Source organism: Gavialis gangeticus, unplaced genomic scaffold (genome assembly GCF_001723915.1).
Source record: "Gavialis gangeticus isolate Ggan-Ray unplaced genomic scaffold, GavGan_comp1, whole genome shotgun sequence".
In the NCBI taxonomy this organism is placed as follows: domain Eukaryota; kingdom Metazoa; phylum Chordata; order Crocodylia; family Gavialidae; genus Gavialis; species Gavialis gangeticus.
Genome location: NW_017729032.1, coordinates 247622542 through 247642024, shown reverse-complemented (window position 1 = coordinate 247642024; position 19483 = coordinate 247622542). Strand labels below are relative to the sequence as shown.

At 42.2% G+C, this 19483-nt stretch overlaps 1 protein-coding gene across 1 annotated transcript in view; it reads left to right on the top strand.

Annotated features, from left to right (window-relative positions):
- PTGFRN (prostaglandin F2 receptor inhibitor) overlaps positions 1–19483 on the top strand; it is an 80782-nt gene that overhangs the window by 40395 nt on the left and 20904 nt on the right. The window contains exons 7-8 of the mRNA XM_019523905.1: positions 4578–4997; positions 18632–18739. Coding sequence (XP_019379450.1) covers positions 4578–4997; positions 18632–18739 — 528 coding nt within the window. The remainder of the gene's footprint in view (positions 1–4577; positions 4998–18631; positions 18740–19483) is intronic.

Here is a 19483-nt window from a genome sequence, read left to right as displayed (position 1 = left end):
CCCCTTGGCTTGCCAGCAGTCCCTTCTCTATCTGATACACCTCTTATCTATTGTTGTATCTTCATTTGTCTGATGCATCCACAATCCTCACCTTATTTACTTAAATTTGCTAGGACAATTCCACCAATATTGTCATTTTAACCTGTCAGTTTGGAAACTAGCCAAAATTGGACCTGCACTGGAAATGCACATGCCCTTCACTGCCTTTAGTACAGTTGTCTACAGTGAAATTACACCAGTAATTATTTTAATAACTAAAACCAGGGTATTTCACTGTTATCCCTTGTTCTTACCAAAGTTACTGCCTCATACAATTGAGTATTTTGTATGAGGTTATGCTAACAGGTGAATGGGGAAGGGGAAAATCCACTGTCAAACTTGCCTAATTAGAAACATCATGACAAAGATTCAAATCAGTAATGTGAGAATCAAAGGACTGTAAATTATTTCAAATTAACTTTATTAATCTTGAAATACTTTAAGGACAAAGACAAGTCTGTTAAAAGTATAAAGCCAAGCGTACTTCTGCTTCAATGTTACTGCTAAGTATTTTATAATAAAAGACCTAGTTAATGCAGCTGTATGTGTTTAAGATACTAATAAGGTGTGATGCGGCAGGCAGTTGAGAGCCGTCTGCAAGAGATCCAAGCATTTTCCACATGCAGTTGGTTTCATCCTGCTCTGAAACCAGGACCAAATGCCTATTGATGTTAGAACAAGCAAGGCTGAGCTCATTGATTTTTGTGGAAATTTGAATGTGCTAGCTGTTTCTGTCCAGGGCCTTGTCTGTCCATCAAGGAGAAAAAGTCTGTTAAAGGCATAGTAGACAGAGGTTGAAAATTAATTTAATGAAGAGACTTTAGTATCCAACTGCCTTAAAGGCCTGGTTTTGAGGCTGTGTTATAATGCATGATTATTCTAAGAAAAATTAGAAGATAAGTAGTTTTAAAAGTTGGGTCTACAGAGGAATGAATTTTTTCCCTTTTACCATATAGTCTCTGTCCCAAAGACAGTGTTATGCACTATATTTAAAACTACAACAATACAAATAATGGCTTCAAATTGTTGCAGAGACAGTAAGATAAAATGGATTTGAAAAATATCTAATCATATGATTAGATTGCAGCGTGTATGGACAGGAGAGCAGAGACTTGAGTCATTTTGGTGTTACTGACTTCTGAGCATTTAATTGAATATGTCTACTGATCTGAATTCTTTTTTGTTTAGAATATAAAAATAATTCTATGCTCAGCCAGATAGCTGGTAGAAAACTTTGTTCCTTTTCTTCTGAAATTACTTTGTATAGGATGGAACTGTGATCTACTTTATACAGCACAGATTTAAAATGTTCATACCGAATTCCTCACTTGTGAGTTATGTTTAGGCATTGTGCACACTGCTTCCTTGAAGGCAAAACACTGCAAAATGTAATCAGAAGTGATTTTTGCTCTCATGGGGGGAGGGCAAGAATCCCAGAATTGGTTACATTTTGGGGGAGGAGGTTACAATCTCACCATAGTTTATTTCCCTCTGGTCTTATAAGGTTTCATCCTGCATGCGAGTGGACTGCGTCTTAATATACAAGCAGTCTCTTTCTATAAATAAAATGCACTATACCAGAAACAGTACAAAATTGGATATTCATCAAACTTGGATATTCACATTTTGTAAGAAAGTAGGAAATGTGGGTTGAAGGCATATTCACCCAGGTCGGGTTAATATGGTCTTTTAAATGGCCACGAGGCATTACACTTACAAAGGAACAGTCACCTGTGTTTCATAGATTTAGGGTCGGAAGGGACCTAGTAGATCTTCTAGCCCGACCTCCCGCCAGGGCGGGAGAACAACAAAACCCCAAAACAAAAACGGGACTCAAATGAGTCCAGCCAGGTAGGCATCCAGCCTCTTCTTAAAGACCCCCAGGGTAGGGGCCAGCACCACTTCCCTTGGAAGTTGGTTCCAGCTCCTAGCCGCCCTAACTGTGAAGTAGTTTTTGCGGATGTCCAATCTATACCTCCTCTCCATCAACTTGTGCCCATTACTCCTTGTTATGCCAGCGGGCGCTAGGGGAAACAGCGTCTCCCCCAAACCCTTCTGGTCCCCCCTAGTGAGTTTATAGACGGTCACCAGGTCCCCCCTCAGCCTTCTCTTGTGGAGGCTGAATAGGTTCAGGTCCCGCAGTCTCTCACTGTAGGGTCTGCCCTGTTGTCCCCGGATCATGCGGGTGGCCCTCCTCTGGACCCTCTCCATGTTGTCCACATCCCTCTTGAAATGGGGCGCACAGAACTGGACACAATACTCCAGCTGTGGCCTGACCAGCGTCGCGTAGAGGGGGAGGATCACCTCCTTGGCTCTACTCGAGATGCACCTGTGGATGCACGACAAGGTCCGGTTAGCCCTGCCAACCATGACCTCGCATTGTCGGCCCATGTTCATCTTGGAGTCAATAATGACTCCAAGATCTCTTTCTGCCTCCGTGCTCTCAAGTAGGGAGTTCCCCATTGTGTAAGTGTGCTGCTGGTTCCTACTGCCCAAGTGCAGCACCCTGCACTTGTCCATATTGAAACGCATCCTGTTCCTGTTAGCCCACCCCTGTAACCTATCCAGATAGTGTTTCGGAGGGGATGAGCAAGGTAAACCAATAAACAGTTTTGATTTCATTATGCACAAGATAGTGAGTATATACTCACTCTGGCTACAGGAAATCATGAGATTCACAATCAGCAAGTCAGAGATGCAGGAAGGATATTGATGTCACCTGATAGCCTTGCTTTCTGCATCATGGGATTGGCCATGAAGACATTATGGCAATTCTTCAAAACCCTGGCAGAAAGACCTGGCCAAACTTTGAAGGTTTACTGGTTAAACAGCATTTACCCAGGCAATCTAAACTAGTAAATCGATACATAATGGACCATATGACCATAAATGAGGAGGGAATTTTTAAAATTAATATTACAGATATTGGGGTAGCTTCTGTGTGCTAACCTGACCTCAGATATTGTGGCCTTTTGGTGTCTTAAGAGACCCATTTTTTGAGGCAATTATTATGTGCATGGTACCTAGCCTTCCTTTATTGACCGAGAAATCTACTTAATTGTTTGCTGAGATAACTTATCACTATGATCTTATTCATTAGGCTAACTTGTCATCTGTTGAAGCATAAGTAGTCATTTCTAAATGTGCGTGCCTACTAAATCACAATAGAATTTTTCTGATAAATAGCTTAAAAGTTGTCCTCCATAGCACCTCCCAAGCCAAATGATACTTACAAAGCACTGGATACTCATCAGCTATTCTTGGCTCAAGACATAATGATCAACTGTTCTATTTTGCAGAATTGTCTTCTGTTTTGGCAATGAGTGAATGTAATCAAGCAAAGCAAAAATCTTTGACTAATTATTTTATTTCATTATAAATCATGTAATTCTCATCATGTATGGAGCATTCTGAATTTTTTTAATAAAAAACTTTATATTACACATTTATCTGTGTAATCTTTTATGATTCTCATATGGCAAACCAGATTGTGTCCAATTTGCAGTTAAGTTTTTTGTAGTATTTTGTAATCATTCTTTACTGCATCTTGATTTGGTATGCACAACACATCTCAGGAAAAGTTGAAAATGGATAACAACTGGTGATTACTTGGTGATAATATCCCCTTGCTATGATGAATTATCTAGATTTTACTTTACTTTTTTCACTTGCCTATAATTTTCTGAATTTTTTTTCTTGATCTTAGATATTTTTATGTTGGGGTTCTCTACCCAACTCCAATATCCCATTGTTGAAGGATGTTTAAGATTAAGGATCCCATGGATTTGGGGAAAGGTGAAAAAAAGGAGTGGGCTGGGGAAAAGGAACAAAGTTGTAATTTTTATGATACTGTTGTTGCAATTTGTGTAAAATATGTTGGAGGGATGCTAAAACCTCCTGACAGACTTAAGTGAATGGGTTGACTGCAGCGATTCTGCAGTTCTTCCCCAAATCTATCCATGTGCTTGGGAAATTTTATTTCTGCAAGGAAACCCCTTTATGTTGTGGTCCTAATTGGTTTGCAGGCTAACCCAAATCAAACTCAAGCACTGCTTGGCTAAGTCTCCAAGGAAAACCTAAAATATGATCAGAAGTACTGGTGGGACTGCCTGCTGGATTGTTTTCATTTTGAGCTGTAGGCATGGGACCAGTATCCTAGTACTGTGCTACCAAAAGTGCCATTTTAGTTATGAGCTAAAACTCAGGCCCTAATACCGTAGGACACTTTCTTGCCCCTCCCCACTGCCAAGAATAGGGGAGCTAGTCCTAATGGTACTAGCAACTTTCTAACTTAAGTAAGTTGCGCCTTTTCTCTGCAGTGTTTATGAAGACTTATAGCTGAGCTTCACATCCTGCTCTGGGTGTTGCGTTGTGTCACTGTGTGCTGTTATGTGCTTTCTGCACTCTCCTCCTGTAGTGGGTGAAGTCTTCTGTGGCTATGTATATTAACTGGTGAATCACTATGGAATCTAAGTTGAAGGGTGATGCAGGCTGTATACTAATCCCTCCATTGCTCCTTATTTCCTTCCTTTCTTCAGATTACAAGCTGACAGTGGAGGCTGTGAAACTGAAGTCGTTCTTTGTGGCAGGTCACACCTTTGAGATGACATGCAAGGTGTCTTCCAAGAATATCAAGACACCACGCTACTCCGTCCTCATCACAGCAGAGAAACCTCTGACAGACCAGTCTAACCCCAATGGGACCACTCGCATAATTTCCTTGAATCAGGATTCAGTAGTAAGGTTGGAAGACTGGAAAGACCAGGCTCGAGTGGATGGTGTGGTCCTGGAGAAGGTCCAGGAGAATGAGTTCCGCTACAGGATGTACCAGACCCAGATTTCTGATGCTGGGCTGTATCGCTGTGTTGTGACTGCCTGGTCCCCAGGCGGTGGTGGCATGTGGCGAGAAGCAGTGAATGGCTTATCCAATCCTATCCAGATAGCTTTCCAGAACTCAGGTCAGTACAGAACTAATTGGTGTGTATTTAGGGTGGTGGAAGAGATGAGTACTATAAAGTGCTTGTGACAGTGACGCTCATGTCTCTGGGGTTGTGGCTCCTGCCGTTTAGCTGGAACTGAGAGCATCACTGTACTGAGATGGTATGATTGCTAGGCTTTGCACATCTCTCCTGCATTGGCACTTTCATCATTTTTCCAAGACTGGGATTAACCTTGGTATCTTGCCTATGAGTCGTCTTTCACTAATACAGGTTTTAAGAGCCCACATTGTGGGGGCCTGTTTCTGAGTGCAGCATGGCTACCACACTTGCCAGCTCAGTCTCACTGAATTGCTTCTATTTAAAAATTGCTTTGGGAGAACCTTAATTAAAAGCTGTGAAAAAACCCCATTAATGTTTCTGTTCCAAAACAAATTTAATTAGCTTACAACCAAATTGCCCAAGTTCATTTCCTAAAAACGTAATCACTAAAAATCCAGAAACTCGCCAGTTATGTCAACGTCTTGGCCAGTTCAGCTTGCATACCTTGCTATCCAAATCCCTGAATAAGCCATCATACTTAGACTCCAGTTCTGCATGCCATCCTGAATACCTACATATGCGGTCTGTTTCCCAGAATCCCACTCAAACTCACAACCTGAACTGCAGTGTCAGCTAGATGCAGATATTTCTTATATACTTGTAGCTACCCTCTAACTTTGGGGCCATACTTTTAGATGTGCTGCCTGTACACTGTTGTAATCAAGTCTGAGTCACAGTATGTGTGTGTAGGGGCTGGTATCAGGGCTGTCCCTAGGGTATGGTGAATCAGGGCAACTGCCCTGGGCCCCATGCTTCAACATCCTGGCTCTAAGGGCTGCGGCAGAGGTGCTGCCTAGTGCCTGCCTCACAGCACAGCCTGGCTTTGAGCTCCTGCAAGGCTGCTGGGCACTGCGGCTCAGCTCGGGGCTCCCTGCCTCAAAGGAGTTCCCGATCCAGCCTGGCCCACCTGGTGCAGCCCTCACCTTGGCTGCCCCGCACTGCAAGTGGCCCCTGGGGTGGGCTGCACCAGCAGGAGCACCCTCAGTGCCAGTGCCACAGCCAGGGCTGCTGCCTCCGTCCCGCTCTATAAAAATGTTAAGGGGTCCCCGCACTCCCTTACGGTTGGCTCTGGTCAGTATAGATTGAATTCAAAGTCAGTTTGTGGTGGTGTTGGAGAGCTGGCGTTTAGCTTGACTATACATAAATTGAGGCTGGTTAGTATGTTGATATGAGTGTAACTGGCAATTTCCTGGATTAAGCAGATAGAAGTGCATGTGGGCAGCTTAATTCTGAGCTAATGGGTATTTGTTTGGGAATCTTAGAAAGGAACTTTTAAAGAAATGTATCAGTGGAGTTAACTTTTTATCTCTCTCTCCCTGTACTGCTCTGTTCCTGTTAGGCCTTCTCCCTCATCTGTCATACAGATTCTCATTTCTGTGTCCCCCATACACTGTTTTGTGCAGTATTTAAAACCTATTAGGGGTGGAGAGGTTGGATTTTAGTGGTTTCAAGGATAGAAGTTTACATACACTTCCGCTTGTCCAATTAGTTTAACAACACTTCGGCCATTCACTGATCCCCCTCAGCTAGGCGGTTACTATTATAACTTCTTACAACAGCCACAGTGAAGTGAGGGCCACAGGCACAGCCTTGGGTATCATTCCAAGATGTTTTCTATTACATTTGTGTGGTGTCCTGACCTTGTTAGAAACCAGCAGTGTTGGAAGTGCCACTTCACTTTAATGGTGGGAACTAAATTTCAAGATGAGTTTCACTTCTAGACAACTCTTCTGCTTTTAATGTAAAAACGGAGCCTGAAAAAGAAAGCATTAATTACCCACACTGAACCAGTCTGTAGTGTCACGGGGCTTATCACTGGAACAGGGTAGACATTATCTAAGTTTGTGTTGCCATTTCAAAACCGTTTAGCGAGCTGTCACTTGCACTTTCTTGGTCTCACTGTTCTGTCACTGCATTTGCTGGGAATTATTTGAAAACTCTGAGAAGACTGAAAGGGTGAGATTTTTTTCATACCGAGGGCCTAGCCATCTTTTCCCCTCCCTGTGATTGCTAATGATACTTCCAAATATATTCACTTTGTCTTACTACTGAAATAGTTTAAGAATAAGGCACTTGATTAATTTCCCCTGTAGGCAGGAAAGCTTTGGAGCCAAGCAAGGGGGTGATGTGTGTAGGCATCTTTTTGCTAAGAAAAGCCCCTAAGAAAGAGGCTTTCATTTATCTTCATTCTTCCAAAAGATGAGATTTCACCCCCCCCACGCACAAATAAATAAAATAAAACTGGCAAATAGCAATGGCTGACTTAAAATTTCCACATTCCCATGATGAGTTGCTTTTGGAGGAGGGAGAGGAGGGGCACTTTGCAGCCGTGTCTAGTTAAAACGGTATTATCTGCCCTGGATTTTCCATGTGAGCTACTGCTTGTAAAAACAGTTCTTCTAAAAGCTTTCTGCTGTCTTGACCTGCTGGTTAACTATTTGACACTATTAAAACCTATTTATCTAGAGTTTATTTGGACTCTTGTCCTGAATTCTGGTTCAATACAGTTTGTGTCAATATGTATTCAAGTTTTGATGTTGTCTGAAGCAGCTCTAGAGGAAAGGGAGATCATTAGGCTCAGTTAGAACAGACCCTGGCAAACACACTCGAACAAAACACATGACTTCCTGCTCAGGCTCAGAAACTTGGGCATGCAAAAGTCTTTTCCACACCTCTCTGTCTCTCTGTGCGTCTGTTGCTGCTCCTGCCTGCTCTGTCCTTTGGATTTGTGCAGTTTAATTTTCCTTTTTCTACTTTATGAAATAGAGGTCGTATCCCAGTCTTTTACTGAGGAGAAAATGGGCACAAATTTTGATCTGAATGAAAGTTGAAGGCAGGCTATTCCAGACGGCAGGATTGCAGAGGATGTGGTGGCACTTGTAGAGACTAGGGGAGAAAGCCAATGGAAAAGGAAATCTTAGAAGTAGGTTGGAACAAGTTCATGGACCTATAAATTCAAAAATGTTCCACTGTGTATGATGTCTTGAGTTGACTAGATTCCTGCTGAGGGTAACCTAACTTGCTTTGATGTGTATTTGTCCCCCACAAAATGTTACCATTTTTTAAATTCCTGACTCTCTAGAACAGGGGTTTTCAACCTTTTTTTTTTTTTCTTCAGTTGAGGACCCCCCAAAATTTTGAATGGTGATGCAGACCCCTTTGCATTGTAAGTGTGGTGGATGATCATACTTTTGATTGATCATCTTTCTCAGCTCCCTTAGACATAGTCTGTGGACTGCCCCAGAGTCTGCGAACCACAGGTAGAAAACCATTGCTCTAGAACAGTTGCTGTACTGTATACCAGCCAGGGATTTTAACTGCTGCTGGTGGATTATAATTGGGTTACTTAGTGTAATGATTCACAACCAGAGTGTGTTCAAGTCTGCCAGTCTGAAAACTTGATCTCTTAAGAACATACTGAGTTCACGCCTTGAGGGATGGGAGGGGGAAAGAGATCAATAAGAAAGCAGAGGAACTCTCAGCAGAGGAAGTTCTTAAAGAGTTTTACATAAAAGCTTTTAGTGGCAGTAGGAATATCCTTCTCTATTGTCTTTATTGATTTCTCTTTGGAGCTTGGGGACTTGTTCGGATTAGAAATCCTTTCCTCAGTCCTGGCTTCCACCCAGAACTGTCTTAAAACATCACTTTGTCCGAGTTCAGCTGTGTTTCAAGGAAAGCTTTTTATTGCACGTACACATTGTGAAATGCTATCTGTTTGAACTGTAGGAGGCCTGTAAGATTTTATATATGAGCAGGAGACTGCACACACACACAGGCACATACGAACACTCCTGCCACAATAACCTTGAAATGTGGCGGTTTTCTAAAATGTTTTTCCATGAACATCTGTAGAAAAATGTCTTGTTCAGATTCTTTCCAGTGAAAGCAGAACTTGCTAGCTAAAGGCAGAGGTCTCATCCCTTTTCTTTCCTTACTTACTGCTTCATAGAAATAAAGTTACTTCAGTTAATTTATGATCTGAAACATAAGGAAATTTCTTCCTCAAGTTGAAAATGAAATGTGGTTATAGACTGGAAGGTTTAAAGGAAGGGAAAATATTACTTGGTCATCTAGCATATGTACTGAGTGAATAGGAGCATTGTTTTGCAGTATATTGATCCCCTAGCTTTGAAATCTGTTTAATATCTGAGATCCTCCTGGCTGATCTCATGCATAATAATATGGGACATAAGAATTCCACAAAATGTCAAGCTTGTGTGTAGTCCAGAATTGATGGGCATGAGGGAGGGGATGGTTCAAGAAAAACTACCCATCTTGGTTGAAAGACTTGAAGTGGGGCTGGATTGGATTTAAAATATTCTTGTTAAATGATTAGAAGTGTCTCCTGAAATGGGAGTTCACTTTCTCTTGAGAGACTGATCAGTAGTCTAACAGGTGGCACTATTAATAAATGCTCCTTGAAACTCAGTCTGGAATCTCCTTTTTAACTTTGTTATTTTGATCCTGGTTGACATCTCTCAAAATCCTAAACAGTTCCTCCCTCTCCATAGTTCACACACTCTTCAGGTAAGTGCATATGTGCCCTTTCCTTAGCCTGCCCACACTAGATGCATTTACTACGTTCCTCTAAAGCAGGGGTGGGCAATTATTTTGGGCAGAGTGCCGCTTACCCAGTTTTGGCAAGCTGTTGAGGGCTGCGTGGGTAGTCCCACCCCTTGACAGGTGCCTTGCCCCCTGGTCACTATGTCGGGACCAGTGTCCTAATGTCTTGGGACCAATGTCTCAGGGTCAGCACTGGCGGGGCCCAAAGTGGGGCGCAGGCTGGTAGGGGTCTGTGGAGCCGGGCTGGGCTGCACCAGCAGGGAGAGGGGGCTGGGACCCTGTACTCCTGCTGCCCTGCTCTGGGCCCTGCTGGCACTGGCCCTGGGACACCAGTGCAGGCCCCATGCTCCCACTGACTCCTGCACCCACTCACTCCCGGTGTCCCCCCTCATCCCCATGGTACAAGCAGAGGGCAGCGTACAGCCCTGACCCCCTGCTCACTGGTAGGGGATGAGCTGGTGCTGAGTGCAGGGAAAAGCATCCCCACGCCCACCCCATGGCCGGTGTCCAGCACTGCAGCCACTCACAGCCTGTGTGGGGCTGACTGTGCCTGCTCAGGACAGCCCCACGTGGGCTGTGAGCAGCTGCAGCAGGGAGCGCGGGCCAAAAGGCGAGGGAGGGGTCGCTTTTCCCCATGTTCAGCACAAGCTCCTTCCCTGCCCTTCCCCTCCCCCACTTTACCTGAGTTTCTGGTGCTGTGCAGCCTTATTGTCCCAAGCCAGCAGCCCCTGCTGGGTCTTCTGGCTGGGGGGGTGGAGCTGGGTGAGCTCTGTGGTTGCCGGAGTCTGCCGGGGCTTCCCCTGGGTCCTGCTGCCCCAGGCTCGGTCATTTTGTACAGGAACCAAGGACAGATAAATATTAATTTTCTAAAACTTTTAGGGGCCTCATGGGCCAGATAGATTGGCCTTGAGGGCCGGATACAGCCTGTGGGCTGTATTTTGCCCACCTCTGCTCTAAAGAGTACAAGAGCTTGTATGATAGCTCTTCCAGAAGTCTGTACTTCTGCATTCCAAAGAGCCTTCCAGCGTACCAGGCCTTCCATCACACCCTTTTTAGCCCTCGATCACACCACGCTTCTTCACTTTAAATACAAAGTGTGTGTAGCACATTTATTGCTTTTCTCAGGTTCTAACCAGAATGTTGCACCCTGGGATGCTGAGAGAGAGCCTTTTAAGGGTACCCTAAGGTGCTGTTCAATATTACCACTGTCAGATGTGCAAATACCTATACAAGAGAGACCCAGAGGTTTCAGATAGGAATCTGTAGTGTCAAAAACATTCTGACCTGTTGTGGGCTTCGAGAAATTCTTTTGTGGCAAATAATTCAGTTACGATTTTTACTTGCATACCACATGCACCTTTTCCAGAAAAAATTGCTTTCCAAAATTGAGGTACATATCTTAAGCAGGGAAGTTGATTTTTCTGCTGAGAAGAGAAACATGCTGTACCATGGTGGCTCATTTTTGTTCTTGTTTTCATTCTCTTCCCTCCAGGAGCCAGGGGGAGGGAGTTAGAGACTCCAGTAGGTGCAAATTGCTGGGGGGGAAAGGCCATGTGGTGATGTGGTTGCCCTCCCTCCCCACTCCCTTTAATTCCTGCTACACCCAAATTTAAAAACCAACTCCCTGGCAGCTGCAGTGGCAGTTCTATACAGGCAGTGCTGAGGGAGTAAATTGATTTTATGGCTCATTATAATCTACCTGATTCCTGCTAATTGCTCTTTACTCAGCAGGTGTTAATGACCTTCTCTTCTTGTTAGTCATCTTCATGTTCCACTAATCGAGCTATCAGTTTTGCTGTCTGTTAGCTCCTCTTGGTCTCTCTTCTCCTATTTCCAAGCCTTGCAGACTGCTTTTAGCTCTTTTCAAAATCCTAGCTGTACCCATGGAATCCAGCCTTCAGCAGCAGCTACAGTTTCAGCTTTTGACTGAGCTCTGTTCTGCTCAGAAAGAGTTAAAACTATAGCTTTTGCCTGATCAGGAAAGGGAGGGTGAGTGAACTGAACATTAGGTTCTGTCCTTGCTCTGTGCAGCCATAAATGGTAAAATCTTTTTTCTGCATTCTGCCTTCCAAAAAACAAGCTGCATGTCTTATTTGGAGGCCATGTGGCATGTGAGAAAATACAATGTTTTTCCATAAGCAAAACATGAGCGAAAGCTAACAGCTGGCACTTTCCAAAGGATGCCTTGAGTCTAAAAAAATGGAGAACAACTGTCCTATGCTGCTTGATAAACAAGTGCTTGAGTTCCCCAACTTAAAATATGTTTAGTCTCTTTAGGAAAAATAAATTCTCCGACCCCCTGTTGGCATAGGTCATTTTAGAAGCTCAGAGGAGCCAAATCAATAGCCCTGAAAACTGAAGTGCGTTGTATTCACAGGGTAACACTAGGGGAAGGGAATGTGATTTATTATGGCCCTTTTCATGCTTCCACTTCTGCTGAGCTGGCCAACCAAGGGCCAATGATAGGGACTTATGTCTGTTTGGAACTGGTTGAGGCCCAAGCATACATCTCACATGGGTCATTTGATTCTGATAGGGTTTGAGCCAGTGGCCTTGATGTGGAAAACTCCCTCCTTTTATCTCAAGATCTGATCCTCCAGAAATCCAGGTGGTTGATACTGTAATGCTGAATTTTTCACCATCACCATTCCCCTTCAGGCTGTGATTTAGAATCAATCCCCTGTCCCATAATCCAGATATTCACTGCAGCATTTTTCATTCTGCAAAAGTGGTGGAGGAAGATGGGGGAAAGAGGGAAAATTCTCATTTTGTTTATAGAAGTACATGAAGAGGGAGAGAGCAGTCTGGAGCCTGGCTTTACTCTGAGCTGGCTTGACCCGGAACAACCCAGCAAAGGGTGAAGGCTGGGAAGAGACAGAAACAAGAGTTTCTTGATGCAAACTTCAGCTCTGGATTACATCTTCCTATGAGCTCATTACAAAGCAATGTTATATCACTCATCTTGGAAAGAGTGAAGACAAACCGAGGACTATTGAAATATGAGTAGATCAGCAGATCATTTGACGTTAAACTGGTGATTAAAATAAATTCTGCCCTGTACTGACCCAGAGCTCTGACTTAGTCCTTTGTTTTTTCTTCTTTCTTGCTAAAATGCATATAAATGCTAGCTTCGTGAAGGAGTAGAGAGAAATATAACAGAAGCTCCCTGGCAAGAAAACTTTGTATTTTCTGCCCCGTTAGTGGGTAGAAATGTGCTTTGTCATTGTTTTTTTTCTCTTCCTTTTGTCAATTTGTAACTGGAAATGTAAACCACAGATTAAAGTGTTGAGGATTCTTTCCAGTAATAATTATGTGATTTGGGATGCAGCCGGTTAGGGAATGAGTATATGAAAGAACAGGAATGGGGGTGAGGTTTGAGTTGAGTAAGGAGTTCATTATATAGAGAACAGATGATAGTATCTTCAGTGCAATAGCAGATGATTTGATGCCAGGGCATATATGAGTAATATTTTGGAATAGAGAGGACTTGCAGATTGCATCGGTTTTTCCTCTCTCGGTTTGTGGCAGTGGTTGTTTTCAAATGGAGAAGGCATAAGACAGCCATCACAGGACAATTGGTGAAGAACAGAGGATAACAGGACTCTTTGATTGTACTTCAGATTCCTTTGTTAGGCTTCTCAATGCTCCACCTTACCTGCCCTTAAATGGGGATAGCACTTGGCTGTATTAAGATAAATGTAATTCTTTGTAACGTGTTTTGAGGGCATTACAATGAGAAAATACAAAATTGGCCAAGGGTTGTTAAGATTGCCATCTTGCATTGTAAAGCCATCTTTCAGGTTTGTTTTGGGTTTTTTTATTTTATAAGACTATTTTCTATTGAAAATGGAGGTTTGTGTTTTTATTTTATTTTTTTTCAGATCATTGGCTAAAAACCAAGTAAGTTGGGGAAAGTGCAAGTGATACCAGTTAAGCTGTTTTTTCTAATTTTGCCTCCTTTTCAAAGAAAAATTAAAACAACCTCGTAAATTCGAGTTTTGTCGAAACATAATTCACTCAACTGGACTAATTTTTTAAAGTATGGCTTGTGTTACATCTCCTTGAACTCTAAGCCAAAATTTGTCCCTATGAACCATTAGTATTTTTCCATTAAGTGCACAGAACAGTTTGAGGGAGAGGGGGTGTGTGTGCGCGAGATACAAGGGGTAATGTGAAGTATTCTATTTTTGGACTAATGTGAGCCAAATTTCACCTAAAGTTTGGCCTGAGGGAGTTCATCAGTAAAGGGACACTAGGCAGGTAGCATCATAAATAGAACTTGGTCCTGGAACTTAGGAGAAACCACTACTCTTTACAAAAAATATTGGTGTAATGTGAAGCTTGAATAATTAGTCTCTCAAAAGTCAAGAAAAGGGGAGTTAAAGTTCCATTTCAGTTCTGCCCTGCATATATGTCTTTTTAATGCAAAAGCACTGACTACTAATAAAGTTAAAGCAGATACTACTTACATAGCCTTAGAAGATAAGGTACAATTCTCTCACTTCGCTCTTGGACTGATTTAAATTTCTGAGATCTTCAGAATATCCCAGCTTAAAAGAAAACTAATTTGCTAATTTTAAAATGAATGATTGATTCTAGGTTGGCATCCAAAATTGTTCATTGGATTTCTTGGAATAAAGTAAACCTACATCAGCTCAGAGTGTGGTTTTTAGTATCCAGTCCTCAGGTCAGTCAGTTTTAAGCATGCGTAGCTTTAAAACTGCTGAAAAATTTTCTTCAGATGTGACTCAGTTTAGGTCTCAATGAGCTTTTTACAAGTCAGCAAGTCTAATTTGTCTGCACAACAGCTGAAATGGATTCATATTTAATGATGAGAGAGATTATCATTGTGTAGTTAATATCACTATTAAATTATAATAGTGACTGGCCATATTTCAGGATATTAAATAAAGGTTTCAGGATTAAGATAGCAATACATGCCTTTCCAGGCATTAATATTGCCTAAACTTCACAAGTTTTTTGACATTGAGTTAATATTATACACCACTTTTTAAAATTGAAGGTGTTGGCAGGCTGAGGCTACCGGCTGGCTGAAGCTACTGCCCATCAGGTTAACTGACTCTTATCTTGTGGTTTCCTTGTACTCCCTTCCGTTTTTCTGATCTTGGTCTCTGTCCCAAAGATCTTACAGCTTAGCTTTGTCTTTTGTGTTTGTCCAGTGCTTAGTCTTGTGGGGTTCTCATACAAGATTAGGGTTTCTAGGCACTATGGTACTGCCAAACAGTAATAATATATTGATGCTACTAATAAGAGTGAGGAACAACCAGCCCGATTTGTACAAACCTCCCAGATTTTAATTCAACTACACTTATAACTCAAGCAGCCCTGTGCAAAGAGGTACGTCTAAAAGCAGCTATTGTTGCTGTAATGCTAATGCTTGCCAAGATGCTTTTATTGGGGTTCTCCAAAATCAAATCTCCTGATAATGGTGCTTTGTGTGCTTCAGTTATTATCAGATCCCAATTGAAAAAGGTTCACCGTTAATTCTGCTTGGCTTTTCCTATTAGCAGGTAGGGCAAACTGATTAAATTGGAGAACATAAATCAGGGAGGTCTCACTCTCATTAAAAGTAGTAAAGTTTACTTTTTTTAAAAAAAAAAAAAAAAAAAGCACAGTTAAATACAATTGAGGCACTGGTGGCTGCAGAAGATTTCTAATGAAATTATGGGGCACTCTGCAGCAGCTTTTTTATGTTGAAATGATATTTCAGAATCCTGTCCAAATCTTTGGGGCACATTTTCCCTTCTAATGATGGCTTCATGGTTTCTGTGGCCCAATCAGTCCACTCTTGGTTAACACGTGTCCATATAATAACCATGGCCATGAATTGTTCACATTGCTTGAAGTTTCTACAAAGTCAAAGAACTCAGTGAACCACAACTAGCTATCTTTTTCTTCCCTGAAATGAGTGGTCTTAGACTAGGGCCATGAAGTGTGTTGATGGAAAGTGTGGGATGGTGCCTCCTGGCAAAGCTACTCCTACCTATGTTATAATGGTGTGGATAGAATCTCCAGGACTGTCCACACAGCAGCTTCATACCATGAAAAACTTGCTGAAAACAGTCTTAAAGAGAGGAAACCCAAGCTTTTTATCTCTCAGTTGTATCAGGGGAAGACAGTGGTCCCTGAGGTATGTTGGGGCTTTCTGTTGAAATTCAGGCCTTGTGACAGAGGTGTGTTTCAATTCACCCTTCCCGCTGTTTTCTGTGGACTTCAAATGAAAAATTCTTGAAAACATAGATTTAGTTGTAGGAGATGAGAATTCTGGCAGGGAACAGGTTACTGTGGTCACCAATGGGAAGTATGAATATTAAATAACGGAGCAGCTCTTCTTCGCCTTCCTTTTATTGATTCACTATTTGCCCCTCAGGCGTGAACTTTTCACACTGGCAACAAATGTGAGGCATGGCTACCAGCCAGAAAGCAGGAAAGTTTCATGGAGATATGAAATATTGCACTTTGACTTCTGATTTTATGGGGAAGGGGTGTTCGAACCTTACGCAGTTGAGATACTGTGTCTACAACATGCTGGGGGCTGCAACTCACATCCATCAAATTAAGTTGATTGCAGATGGCTTAATCTTTACTGTACAGATGTGACTGCAGAGAATATAACTCACAGTTTGCACTGTTCTTTCTTAACTCTCCACTTTGCATCCATACCCAGTAGTAGAGTAGCAAGGCTGTGCTTCATGCATGTGGCATATCCTCACCAGGACAAAGCAATAGACAAGGATCGCATGAGTCTTATCTAACTCACTCTTTTTCAGCAGCGTTTAGAGAAGAGGTGGTGTGTACAGGAACACAGATTTCTTTCTGTAATTAGTTTTGGTGTCAGGATCTGCAGAACACATTTTCTTTTTGCCCTGGTGAGGGAGTTCATTTTCTAATGCCTGAAGTGCTGCCATTACTTAGACTGGGATGCATATGTAATGGCATTTGGTTAAGGTTCTGCTTGTGTCGGGTATACGCTGTAGTGCATTGGAGACTGGAAGAACAGCGATGCATCAGGCAAATGTGGCAGTCAGCCATTAGCCTTTTGCTGATACTATAGCTCATAGATGACTGGGGATTTTTATTTACATTTATAAAATGGAGAGAGCGCTAGCCAAAACGCTGTGGTTGATCTTGATTTTTAATGTCTAGCTCTATAGCTCACTAAAGACTGAACAGAACTCTTGATTTGTTTTAGCAGGAGGATAAACTCTACTGCAAGGCTTGTAATGGAAGTTTTGGCTGTCTCGGAAACAAATTGAGTTTTCATAGAAAGGGCTCGGAGAGAATCTGAGGAAAAAGGTCACATTAAACTCCTTCCCTTTTCTCCTCTCCCCTCCCCCCCGCCAAGGTCTTAACACATTAAAACTCTTTAATTATGAATGTAACCTACTAATGCAGCTATAAGGCAGCCATCACCAAAGTATCTGAACTTCAAACTACAGTATTTATTTCCTTAAATATGTTCAGGCAGCTTTTTTAAAAATATCAGTCAATAGTTCATTTGACCTCTGATGTTTCCCTCAGGTGCTCTTATCTCCATTTTTGAGGGATATCTGACTGTTTAACATGTGCCTTTGCATGGAAAGTAATTTGAAAAAAAACACTATATGCATCGATTACTTTGTCATTGCTGAAATGCAGCTACTTCTGGGGCAGAAAAGAGAAGCACTAAATGTAGGGGCGGACAAAATTGGGCCACGGGCTGGCCCACTAGGCTATTTCATTCAGCCTGCGGGTGGGTGCCTACCAGTTCACCGATACCCCACACACTCCTCCACCACCCCCTCCAATATAAGCATAAGACTTCATTTTGAGCCATTATGCAATTCTCTCTTGCTCTCTCTCTCTCTCTCTCTCTCTATATATATATATATATATATATCTATATATATCTATATATGACACAAACACATAAATCAAGACAAAAATATTATTTGAAATAAAATTAAAATATGTTATTGTAGATGTTTGATTTTTAGTATATAATTTTTTTTCTGGTTCTAAGACTGCAAATCCCTTTCCCAAAATGAGTACTTATGGGGAACAAGGGGAGAGACTTCTGGTGGCAAAGTTCAGTGGGTTAGGGGCAGGACTTCCAGTCCCAAGAAGGCGACCGTGGGCCAGAGCACCTGTCAAGGAGCAGGGCTACCCTTGCAACCTGCGGGAACTTACCAAAACTTGTTAAGCGTCCCTCCAGCCAAAATAATTGCCCACCCCTGGCTTAATGGCACATAAGAATATTACATGCTGCAGTTAATGACAAAGTAAAGAAAACTGTGCAGAGATGAAACTGTAGGGGGAATTGAGGAAGCCACAAAGTAATTACTTCAGTTTAATTGGAATTTGGCTCTTATGAAGTGTGCCAAGTAATCTCTACTGACCAAAGTAGTTGGGCCCCTGCGGTCTCTAATATCTCAACCAAAAAATTACACCTCCAGCCACACAGTATCTTCTGATTCAGTTCCAGAGCATTAGTTCAATAGCAACCTGAGGGAAAAGTACAGGTTGAACGACTAACACAGCTTCCTGTAGGAACATTGGAGGCTTTCCATCAGAGACCAAGCTTGGCTTGGCTGGACTCTAAAAGGATATGAACTGTATGGCATTTAAAGTGAAAATTGGGGTACAGAACAAAGGAGAGAACCATAGAGGCTGATTCTCCTTGCTCTTCTCTTGTGTCAATAGAAAACACAAACATTCAGTGTTCAGCCTAAAAGTTAAATTAAAGTGCATGAGCAGTGCTCTATCATTAATCTTACAGCACAGGCTTGGTGGTCATCACAAGTGTGTGCTTTGCTTTATAGGCTCTTGCCTGGTGGGGACTGTCCATAGATTAACAGTATGTTGTCTCTGATCCCAGAGTGCTTTACAAGCTAGCATACAGTGGTTTTGAACACTGACTTAAAATCTTTGGGGTAATGTCAGCAAAGGATCTTGAATGCATAATAGGATTAAATATACTCTCTTTTTAGGTCCTGTGTTTAATGTCTCGGTGCATTCGGACAACCTGACCATTTACCAAGGTGAACTGGCAGATTTGCTCTGCATCATCACGAGTGAAGGAGTGCCACTGGAGCCAGGTATCCCCCTCCCCCTGAACTTTATTGCCTTTTTCTTTTCACTAGTAATTGGGTTACCTTCACCATACTGGTTTGGTGCTGGCAGTTGGGACCCTGAGAGGCCTAAAATTCTCCTAAGGATCACAAAACACCTCAAAGCACCATAGGGTTAGCCAAATCAAGGGAGAGTATGAATGATAAGGTGGCTTTTTTCCTCCTGTGTGTATATAATACCAGCTAGTTGGCTGTCATTTCATTTCCCTATTGATAGATGCAAAAACCTCTTACAGTTTGCACTGAACCAACCCATTGTTGGCAGTCTCGGTCAAAAGCCAGGGGACTGGATCAGGCTATGAAAACTATCCTGATCACCCTTTGTCAGGAATGAAATACATTGGCAGGACAGTCCCTTTTGTAGATAGTCTTAAGTTGCTAGGTCTATCAGTTTAGTTCCTTTCACCAAACATTTAAGCTCATTTTAAAACCTGTTGGTTTTTTTTTAAAAAAGGTTAAGATGTTGAACATTCCTTTTACTGCTGATCCTTTCAGTGACAAACCTGCTTCAAATGTAGGTTCTTCTGGTATGAAATAGCAAAAAAATAATGATGCATCTGATTATGTTCATAATCAGAACAGAATACATGCAACAGGCATTTGGACAGGGTCAGAGAAACATTCAGAGGTCAGGTTTTTACTCGATACTAATTTTCCTTGTTTTTCATAGATTAGATTATAGATTCATAGATTAAGGGTCGGAAGGGACCT